An 11507-nucleotide genomic window follows, 5' to 3' on the forward strand; every position below is an offset into this window, starting at 1 on the left:
AAGGAAGAATGGCGGAAATGGATTGTCTAAAATGTGCAAGCTGGTAGACCTAACGTTTTCCCCACCACGGACTGCAGGCTCTGATTGTTGTCAAAAGGTGCTTCTGCTACACAGTGGCTTTAGAGGGGTACATGCTATGCTATGTTAATAATTTGATAGTTTTGCTTAATTTATACCAATTTCTTTACATTTTAAAAATAAAAAATAAAAAGTTGTTTCGTGCGTCAGTGGCAAAATAAAGCTTACGGGCACCTACAAGCATTCAACCGTAAAACACCTTACCCCTCAGAGAGTGACGCTAAAGTTAGTTCAACAGGTCAACCAGTGCATCTCTCCACAGTTTACGCTATTGTTCCTCATACAACCGTAACGACCCTATACTCTTCTTTTCAACCATTACTTAGCAAACGTCCCTGTCGGTTTGCAAAGCTACCAGCACAACAGATGGTATTTTGTCTTTCATTTATTTGGGCTCAGGTGTGCTGATAAACGGACTGTTTATCTAAACTGCCCCACCCACAAGACCTTTCCGGCATGACAGGCGTCTCTAAATGCCTGGTCATAAAGTACAACAGCTAAGTCATTTTAAATGATTGTTTGTTGTAACCAAGATGCAATGCCAACCAACTTCTTAAATGTGATAATCTTATAAACCAGGTGCTTTTGTATTTTCTTATTTTGAGTAGGTACACGCAATGTGCAATGTTGTTTTAATTTGTTATGTCTGTTTTGTTTTATGTTGTTGTTGTTTTTGTAATTTACTACTGTATGTGTAGGGACAAAAGGGTGGGCTCGGTACAAATTACGCGTATCTAGTTAGAGCAGCAACCACTCTGCAAAATAGTCTCCAATTAAGTTACGGTAAGAGTCAAGTAAATATCAGCTAACTGAACTGTGACCGGATGTAGACTAGTTTGTATCCAAAAATAAATGTCAAGCACCTCCACCAATGATGTTTCGCGATCGGGGTTTTATTTTGGAATTCCTTACCGCACGTGTGGCGTTTTATTTTCTTAACTGGACATTTATAGATCAACCCAGCGCGCTGTACCTTTATGCTCGTCAGTGTGCTCTAAACTGGTGGCGAGCTCGATATGTATACCTGTCTTCTTTTCTTTTTCTTTCTTTCTTTTTTTCCTCTTAAAGTAAACAATTACGGGATTACGCTTTGCTCAGTTTCCATCCTAAATTGCGTTTTAGGGTCGTGAATGCGATGGAGAACAGCACTACGGGGAGGGGAGAGCTTTTACGCATCGCACATCTTTGAGCGTCGATACAGGATACAGTAAAACATAATATAGAAACTGCACAGACTTTTAGAGTAACTGCGCTCTGCGTTGTGGACTGTATAATGAGGTACGGATTGGTGGTTGTCACTGCTGGCTTTACAGGTTTGCTCAGCTTCAGCCTCCTCGCAGTGGCTATTGGAACTGATTACTGGTACATTATCGATGTGAATAAACCCAACTGCACAGGTTCAGACGACCTGAGTTCACATTCTGGACTATGGAGAATTAATGAAGGTATATCAACTCAACTCAAGCCAACATATTTCAGTATGTAGTTTGCATGAGCGTTTAGTCAGATGGGTGTAATTTACTCAAGGATGGTGCGTGTGCTGTAATTATATGGGATGTCGACCTTATTTTTCCAGCATAACTTTTGCGCTGTTTCTTACGTGGGGTCATTTTGAGAAGCCATTGTCATGTGGCAGTAACACTGTTGTGAGTAAAAGGCTTATTCTCTCTTGCAATATCTATTATTTTGCCGTCTCTTATGTTGACAGTGAAAGAAAAAAGAAAATCGATCTACTGTGGAGTAAATGTGATGCCGTTGAGATGTATTATTGTTCATTCATTGTTCATTGACCAAGGGGTTCTCTCTCATTCTGCTGCGTTACCATGTTCAGTTACAGCTGCAGGGTACCGTTATATTTACCGCAATTTATTCATCACTGATTGCAGTAAGTCATAGTTGTGTGATTCTAAAGCACAGGGTAAGTGAAATGCCAGTGCTTTTATGTTGGAGAAATAAATGACACAGACTGTGCTGAATTATTAACTCCTCATACGTTTCAGTTTGAGGTCCCACTGTGTTGCTGGTGCCGCCCCCACAGTTCACAGTAAATGTCATATAATGAGACAACATAATGTTTAAAGCTATTAAGGCAGTGCACCTGTGACATTAAGGTGGAACATGCACTAACACAATTGTTGTTACATCCTCTACTACTGCACTGGCTGAGCTCACAGAAGCAGCAACTTGAGCTTTATTCTGTGCAGAGGTGCACAACTGGCGCACATGCAGAGCTGAGAATATCTGTCGTATAGAGAGGTCTTTAATTGGTTTGATTAATTCACGCTTGCATTGTGTTGAATTTCTAAAGATATTGAATATTTGTACAAATGTGTTTACAAAGTGACACTGTTAGCAGCAATTTTCCAGTCTTACAGCTCTGTCCTTTTCTCTTGACATTTTCAGGAGCAAACATGAGCTCAGTCATCCCTTCTTTCACAGCAAATATGTCCAGCCTGTCAGAAGTGGAAAGGCACCTTCTTGGTGAGTGGTTTTGTTTATCAACTGGCAGTGAGTGATTTCTGACTCAAAGAATGTATAGGTGTAGTTGGCTGCTGAAGAAATTGCATTCACATGTAGCTGTTTGCTGTCAGAAAATCCTATCCACAAGATGTACATCCAACAAACATGAACATTTTTGCTAAGGATGGTGTTTTCTGAAACATTCCCTGTTTGTAATGAAGTACAGTAATACACTGCTTGTGATAGAAGCTATCTTAAGCAAGTCTGAACACGATTTTCATACCCAATTGACAATAAAACTGGAAAACCACCTTGGATGGTAGAAATCAATCTGAATGTCTTAACTGCTTTTGCAAATGGTTGCACTCAGCGGTATATCCAGCTGACTTGTCATTACAGGGATAGCTCGGGTGTTTTGAAGTAGGTTTGTGTGAGGTATTTATCCATAGTCAGTGGCGGTCGGCACACCCCCTGTTTGGAGAAAAGGAGTACCAGCATGGGAGAAAAGCAATGCTGTGGACTGGGGCAGCAGAGAACATATTTGAGACGCCTAAAAAAAAGCAGACAGCGCTAGAAATAAAGGGATGGTGTCCGCTCAGCTGCTCTTTGGCTGTGCTTGGCCTGACAGAATTTTTTGTGCACGCTAAAATGGAGGGCGGATGATGTAGAACAGAACATTTCCAAATATAAAGCATTTGTTTATGGTATTTTCTTAAAGATCTTTTCAATAATTGCAGAATTGTAATTTCCCCCCATAAAGTAGGTGACTAATACAGTAGGTAACTATGACACCAGCCCTGCAGACGCTTCAGTCAAATTAGCGAATCAATCATCCTCATGTTCTATGATCGTACCCCAATGCTATGACATATTCTATTTTAACCCTCTTGTTTCTGATGAGGAGATTGTGTTTCTTGGCAGGGGCCGCCCTGTTTAGCTGGTTGAGGCAGAGACGATTGGTTAGGGTCAGGATAGCCCATTGGTGAGGGCATAGGACCTGAAAAGAATCAGGTTACCGGTACCTCGGCGAGCATGGACGCCTGGCCAATCCTAGTGCATGAATGCGGGTCTTGCCAATAATAGCAATGGGATTCATAATTATACCACCAGACTCCATTAGATAAGTCTCACTTCCAGTTCAGTTCCCTGTTCAAAAATATTCTAAACAAAGCATATACTTAATTAAACTGATATAATTTTTTACTTTGCTCCCATGCTGGTACACCTGTCTGCCTCTCCAAACTAAGAGCATGCCGCCCGCCGTTCACTGTAGGGAATACACTGACAACAACTAACCCAACTTCAAAACATCCCAACTATATCCTTTAAGGCACTTTAAAAAAAAAAAAAAAATCTTAAACGCACACTAACCACTGTGTGTTTGTGAATGTGTTTGCAGGCTTGCACAAGGTGGTGGTCATCATGTTGCCCCTCAGCCTGGTCATGCTGGTGTTCGGCTGGATCTTTGGACTTGTCAGCTCGCTGGCCTGCAGTCCCAACTTGCTGGCTGGATCAGCATCCTATGTTCTCTTCTGTAGTGAGTCCACACAGATCTTCTTCTTTTTTCTGTGCTTGTGGCAATTCCGCATGTTTTGCGTCTAGGCTGTTCTGTAGCAAACCCTTTGCTTTGTCATGTCAGTGATGTATGGTTAGGGCTGGGCAATATGGCCAACATCAAAAACAGCACAAGAAAAGCTTGTGTGCACATTTTACACATACAGGTGCCTTGTTGTGCCTTAACTACACATAGAAAACCATGAAAAGATCATTTAAACTGCTCTCTTTTACTTCTGACTTAAGGCAACTGCTAAAATCTCATTTATACTTTCTTACACTGAGGGCCAATAAGAAACCTGCAATTAGTATAAATATTATATCTTGCAGTTGACTGGAGCAGACTGTTATCCGCAGAATCCGAAGCTACATAATACATATCTGACATTAAAAATCCCATTTGACTTGAGTCGAGTTAGGTAATGATCTTTTTGATTACACTGTTAATAGAAGTGCGGAAATTGGGATTTTATAAGGAAACAAGAAAGACACGTTTAAACTGGTTAGAGCTTACTGTGCCAGACTTCCGTCTTTCTATTTAATCAGTTTTTCACGTTTTGTGAATCGACAAAGCATGAGTGATTCAAGAGTCTCAGATGCAGTTATAGTAGCACAATCATCTGTGACAGGTTGGACCCCCATATGCTAAATCACAGTTTTGACACCAATTACCAAACACTTCAATGCTGTAGAACAGTGTGAATACAGCTGGTTGTATGATCTACTGACAATATTTCCATGGTAAGCAAACATTTAGTCTGTTTTAATAGAACTCTGGTGCGGTTCAACTCCTGGTGCAGTTAGTTTGGACAATTGAGACATAGTAATTGACTTTGGTGCGCCAAATATTCACCCGTTGGAAAAGGATACAATTAACAGCATTGATCGCAGCATGCGGAGTTGATTGCTCATTATGATAAAGTGGCACAAGATAGCAGAAGAGCTTGTTCTCGATTGAAAGATTCAGAGACACTTTCCCCTGGGATCGTGATTGCATGCTCTCTGAAATCATTCTTTTTCAAATGGCATCCCTGTAAAATATCAACAAAATTGAATGTACTTTGTTTAGTCAAGTTCATTGAATATATTGTGTCTTATCCCGGTAATCATGGGCAGTCACATCATGAACAACATCTTCCTTAAATGTAATTATATGATAATATGAGGCACAGCCCTTGCATTTGATGTACTACAGAGGTTGTGTGTTGGTGAGATCGGTCCAATACTTTGCTCCAGGATGAAATATTTCAACTATTGTTCCCATGACATTTATGTAAACGCATTTACGTTCCCCTCGGGATGAATTGTAATAACTTTGGTGAGCATGCTAATTTTAGCATTTATCTCAAAGCACTGCCTCACAGACAATTGTTGTAGACTTAAAATTATAATTGCTAATCTGCATATTTGCCAAAATGATGGTCTCAAAAATAACATGAACCTTGACATAATTTACATACTTTTTGTATCCGTCCATAAACAAGTATTGAATGCTCAAAAATATAAACTGAATGTCCAACAGAATGGGAGCTCAAAGACAAAACATCATCCACTTTTGGGGACATTCACAAAAATGTCTTCAGTGTAGTCCAGTAAGGAGACCTGATCTGCATGGCAGTAACAGCATACGCTTTCATCAGCAATACAGTAAACGAAATATTGCTTTTTTTCCTACACTGCGAAGGGTTCAGCTGTTAGCAGTCGCAAAAAAATAGAATATCCATCAAAGGGAATGAGTTTTATTCTCGATTTGGTTGAGGGTGAATGTAGGAATCTGTTACAGAAGTAGAGGGTCTTAGTACTGTTTATATTTTTACCATCTCTGCTGACAGGCCCAGCCTCCCAGACAGCTAATTTCATGCTTTGCACCAAATGGCCTGTCCACGTCTCTACATCAAAAGACCTGCAAGCATACGCTCCTCCACTTTCAAAACCACCTCTTATACTCGGTGAATTAGGCACCGGCACTGTGTTGAGATGCATCCACACTAGTGAGAGTTAACACTTAGTGTCGGTTCAGTATACGGTTGCATACACCGTATTACAGTTAACAGTTGTAAACGTACACATTTGCTTATCTGTGGTATTGAAATAAACTGAAAAGTGTGTTTGTGTGAGAGTTGCTGAGTCTGGCTGCACTGTCGCGCACCTAAAGTATATGTTAATTGGTTAATTAATTGATAGCACATTTCCCAAAATGACACACTATTCCTTGAAATAAGACAACTTCTGGTGTTACATCAGTGGCTCCATCATATTCATGAATGCCTGCTGCCAAAAGACAATCCAGTCAAGAGAGCAAACAAACAAACAAATCTCCCTCTGACAATGATATATTTTCCACAATGAACAGACTCACAATGCTTCTAGCTATACTAACCTTCAGTGATGAAATCAGAATATGATGTCTGATGCATTTCTTACCATCCTTGTACTTCATCTTTACCAGCATGCTGCCATCTACATTTTCTAAATTCCGGATCAGAGGGACAAAAAGGAATAAAGCTGCTTTATTTAGCAGTAACATTCCTCAGAGAGGTATTTTATTTGTACCATTTAATGTGTTCGAGAGTATTATTACAGGTGTCTTGTTTTGATTGAGAACAAGTGAAGCAATTACATTTTATTGCTAAATAGTTTTTATTTTAAAGAAATACTTTACCCACAGAAATGACCATTTGTATGTCAATTGCTCGCCCTGCGTTGCCTTGAATATTTAAAGAAAACTGTTTTTCCTGCATTCCTCCACATTTGAACAAAGAATCAAAAAAGGAGAAATGCTTGCACTGCCTTCCAAATCGCATACTTTCTCTTTACTTTAGTGCATACTGCAGCTGTGCTTACAAAGTGCGTACTGTTGCATGCAGTATGCGTTCAATTGGGACACGCTACTTCATCGAAATAGTGCACCTTGAACTTTTAACCTCTTGCTCATAAATCTGCTGCGCAGAGGATTGTAGGTCGGAATAGCTAGACAAGCATGCTGGTTTGCAGACTGCAAAAAATGTGACAGGATGTAACAACAGCAAAACGATATCATCTATTACTAAACTCTCACACTCACGAGTTGTACGTCAATGTGAAAAGGACTTTCTATATCCCTCTATGAAACAGAAGTCTGCATAACCCGCTGTGCCGCCTAGCACTGTTCATGACATTCGTACTTGCTAACCTTTTTTTCTTTCTTTCTGACTATACTGTACTTACGTACCAACTAGGCAAATTACATGGTAGACGATGATTAGTAGTTAACTGGGTCGAACTGCAATAATTTGCACAGTTTTTTTGGTTCTGCCTTCCATGGTGCCACACTAAAGGTCAGTCTGAATTGCGCAGTGGGGACTACTGGTGTTTTAGTGTATTTTATTCTTGTCAGCACAACTCTGCAGTAATTCTTATGACTTTCTATTTGTCGGTTTAGGAAATCAAAAGCTAAAAATACAAAGCAGAAACTCTCAGGTTCCACCTGTAAATGATTGGAATAAATTTAGAAGCACCTTGCTGGAATAATTGGTATTTGAATGAGACAAATGTTTTTTGTTCTCGAAACGGCTTTAAATCGTTAACGCTTTAAGATAATTGTTTCTCATTAATGTACTTAAGTCTGTTTTATCTAATGTCATCCATTGAGGTAAGTGAAGACGATTCCATTGGAAAATGATTATTTGCCTCTGATACATTATCACCTTAATGACCTCGTTGTAAGAACTGGTTAATTGCGATACATCATGGTGATTACGGTGTTTGATTAGGCAGCACAAGGATCTCATTCAAAGAGAATTTATTCAAATTCCTCAGGATGGATCATCCATGTTTCAAGGTACAAGGCAATATGTACGTAAAGTTTTGTTTTTCTAATGGTGCCATGTGTTGGTTTCTGTGCACTAACAGGTCTTTTTACCCTCTCGGGGGTCAGCATCTACATCAAATACTCAAACCTAGCCATGGAGGAGTTCCAGCGGATCGTGGCCCCAGAGAACCTCGCCCACGTGGATGTGTCCTTCGGCTGGTCCTTAGCCACAGCCTGGCTCTCCTACAGCCTGGAGGTGGTCAGTGGCCTGCTGCTCCTGCTAGCTGCCAGAATAAGTCAGATGAAGGGACGCTATGACTCTGGTGTACCCATCGCCATGTTATAGATTGATGTTATATGATGCCCAAGTGCATCCAAAGGCTCCCACAGGCCAGTATTGTATTGCTGTTGGTATTTATTTAACATGTCAGGGTCCAAGGCAACAAAATGCAGATGAGAGCTGGATTTACGAAACTGCAACCATAGATACATAGATGCTGAATGAGTGATGCAGTGTTGAAGGGCCTTGAACACCAGCTGCCTTTCATCCTCTCTGTATAATTCTCTTTCCATCGTCCTAGCCCATAAATATGACCACACAAACAGAAGAACCATTCATAGTGTAATTAGTGTAATTAAGTTAGTAGTTTTTCAGTCCTTTGATGCCATATTCCATCCATACGTGCAGTATGTATAGCTGAGAACATTGAGCACATTTGATTCAGCCGTAGCTTTTCTGTGAGATGTGTCTTAAGAATGCTTGTGCAAATTCACTGCCCTGCGATGTGAACGCAAGCAAAACAAGAAGTGAAGCTGCATGGGATCATTTCCATTTGACACGTGCCATGTTAAATATTTTAAGGGGGACTTCTGCACCTCCTCTTTGTATTGCATTTAAATATTTTCCATATCAGGGGACCAGAGTATTTCATTCAAGTGAAAACATTGCTGATTCTGCAGCAGATAGCCACCAGGCAATGGAGCCACCTAGACTCCAGCACACTGTCAGGACTGGTATAGTATCTCGTATTTCATGATAGAACATCTGCTGCAATGTTGATCCATGTGTTAGAGAAAATGTGCATTTCACAGCTATTGAGTAGCATTGGCTGGTGTAGAAGTTGAGGCAATGTTGGCTGGTGACCTTAAGACAAAATGTCAGTTCAAACTTGCTATACCCACCTTATTGGTAAAAGCATTTATCAATGAAACAAGGATGAAGATAAATGCGCTTGTGGGGATCCTGCAAGTTGTTTTCAGTAAAACAGGATATGTGCACATGTTGCTGCATGCTTTGCTGTAGTTAGAGGTTGGATATTGTAATATTTGTATGTGCTGTCTACTTCTAGGAATGAAGCTTCTCCGATCTGTATACTGGAATTAAAAAGACCAAATACAACATTTTGCACATTTCATAGCTGTTAAAATGTATTGTGTTGTTGTTCGTAGCAAACCTTACTAATGCTTTCATAACTGAACTGCTTTACTTTATATTGTTGACTGTGGCAGAAAAGCATTCAAACATCAATCCAGCTGAATTGTGAAAACATACAGTGAGTAGGCAACACATTGTCACATTGATCAAATGCTTTTAAATGTCTGTGACAGACTGTAATAAAAATGTATTGAAAATGTATCGAAGATGTTTGTGTTGTGAGACAATAAGATCATCTGAAACATCCCGTTTCCGTTCTCACTCATGCTTTGTTGTTTACGTGTTCACAAAAATACAATTCTGAGACAACGAGTGTTGTCTACCTACCCACGGTGCCTTTAGGTCAAATTGGGACTGCCTGCCTCTGAATGTAAATGAAGCTCATTACGAGTCAGACCAGAGGGAAGAGCACTTGTGTTAAGAATTACAAAAGACTGCCTGTCAATTCAGAAATGTCTGACCAATATGTAGCAGCATGTGGTCGTGTGTGGCGAAGTGCTGTAAAACCCCTATTGAGACGCATATTCCAAATGCGCTGTATGTCCAAAGAATGCTCCTGAAACCCAAATAATATCGACATATCCCACATGTCTAAATAAGAAAATTTGGATATAAGGCGCAATTCAGAATATCCAAAGGGAATATGATGTTTAGATGAGCCATATCAAATTCGGAATATTGTCATATTCCGAATAATAGTGGAATATGAGTGTTCATGTAAACAAAGTCGTTTTTGTCTATAAAAGTGACACAAACCAGTGAAGCTATAGAACAGTGGGTTCATAACATTTAGGGCGTTACTACCTTTTATTACCACCTGGGTAATATTCTGTAAAAGGTGTGAATGTGCCGACACATAAGAGGTGACAAAAGAGAAGCGAGGCATTGTAAATAAGTCAGGTTACAAAGAGTCCAAAATAGGTTTCGGAAATGTTTTATTTGTTGGAAATGAAAGATGCGTTTAAAAGGGGGCTGTGTTTGAAATAGTTAGAAATATGGAATGCACAAAAAAGCAGAATCTGCCAAACTGCTCTGCACTGATGGGGAAAAGTAGTGCAAAGTCTTTGCCAAGGACGAGCATGGCAAAGATAGACGCTACACCTTTAGTAGGGGTGCTTATTGGGGTGCTTATTTTTGCCCGAATGTGATTTGCAACGTGATTTAACGTGACGCAGCCAGAGAATCAAACTCCAAACCGTGAGATATTGTGTCCACTCAGCGGTTTGTTGGCAGCGTCCTGCCCGGTAATCCTGTCTCAGATGGAACAGAGAGCAGAGAGCTATAAAGGAGGGACCGAAGCACAGCGGCTCAATCTTGCAGCCCTCCTTTTATATAATAAGCCAGCTGAAATCCCATTAAACTTTTATGGAACATAATAACTCAATCCACTCTGGCAGAAGAACACCAAACTTGGTCCTAAACCATCACTCTTTGGTTTGTGCCCTTGGCCTTGACAGAGTGCAGTAATTTTGACTTGGACAACCTCTAGGCTCCTGGTTTTAAGAATTTATTGAAGAAACACAACCTGTTTTCATCGGAACTACACTTTCCTCGCTCAAAATCTCTCCTTGGGCCATTTCCAATACATGTTTAAATCAATCCTCTTGTTTTGTGAGATGGCTTTTCAGTTGTGTTTGTTAAATTTATCCTTTTCAAAACAGCTTTTTCAAACTGTCTGTGTAACTAAGCTTAATTAGGCTTTATGCTTCCCTGTGTGATTGCTCAAATACGTGGATTCTTCGTACCTTGTCCTCGCCTCAACAACCGTCTACGGACGTTATACTCTAGCTTTTTCTCCTTTTGTTGACATCAGGGGGGGGGTTGACATCATATTTTACGCATCCTTACACGCATTGTGAGAGCTCATCGAGTCAATTGGACCCCAATGTGTTCATATGTCTATTATAAGTCCATATACAACATTCACAGTACATCACATATCTTACAGAATAACACATGGCCATATGTTATTTTCTGAAGCTATTATGTCAATGGTGATGATGCTGGTGTAAGTCGTAGAGCACAAGCCAAACAGCCTCAGCTGTTGAGTTTGTTGCATGAAACAAGTGTGTTGTACAACTGCAGTAAATAACATTGGATTTTTCTTTCAAAACCACTCACTCAGATGTTACAGAAAATACAAGGGCGAGGGCAACAATCTCTCTTTCTGAATGTAAGACTGATGAAGGA

At 40.1% G+C, this 11507-nt stretch overlaps 1 protein-coding gene across 1 annotated transcript; it reads left to right on the top strand.

Annotated features, from left to right (window-relative positions):
- The first annotated feature begins 721 nt into the window (after positions 1-721).
- LOC142944787 (transmembrane protein 235) lies at positions 722-8228 on the top strand. Its single transcript, XM_076085912.1, has 4 exons — positions 722-1523; positions 2482-2559; positions 3938-4075; positions 7984-8228. Exons 1-4 carry the CDS (start codon positions 1352-1354, stop codon positions 8226-8228), a joined length of 633 nt encoding a protein of 210 aa, XP_075942027.1. The 5' UTR covers positions 722-1351.
- Positions 8229-11507: the final 3279 nt, after the last annotated feature.

Source organism: Anarhichas minor, unplaced genomic scaffold (assembly GCF_050575085.1).
Source record: "Anarhichas minor isolate MPS153535 unplaced genomic scaffold, ASM5057508v1 ptg000007l, whole genome shotgun sequence".
Classification (NCBI taxonomy): Eukaryota; Metazoa; Chordata; class Actinopteri; order Perciformes; family Anarhichadidae; genus Anarhichas; species Anarhichas minor.

Bases quoted from the DNA above. Each gene is read 5' to 3' on its own strand.
- LOC142944787 (XM_076085912.1), top strand. From the start codon at position 1,352: ATGAGGTACGGATTGGTGGTTGTCACTGCTGGCTTTACAGGTTTGCTC. The intron at 1,524-2,481 runs GTATATCAACTC...TGACATTTTCAG, and splicing joins ACTATGGAGAATTAATGAAG to GAGCAAACATGAGCTCAGTC. The intron at 4,076-7,983 runs GTGAGTCCACAC...GTGCACTAACAG, and splicing joins ATCCTATGTTCTCTTCTGTA to GTCTTTTTACCCTCTCGGGG.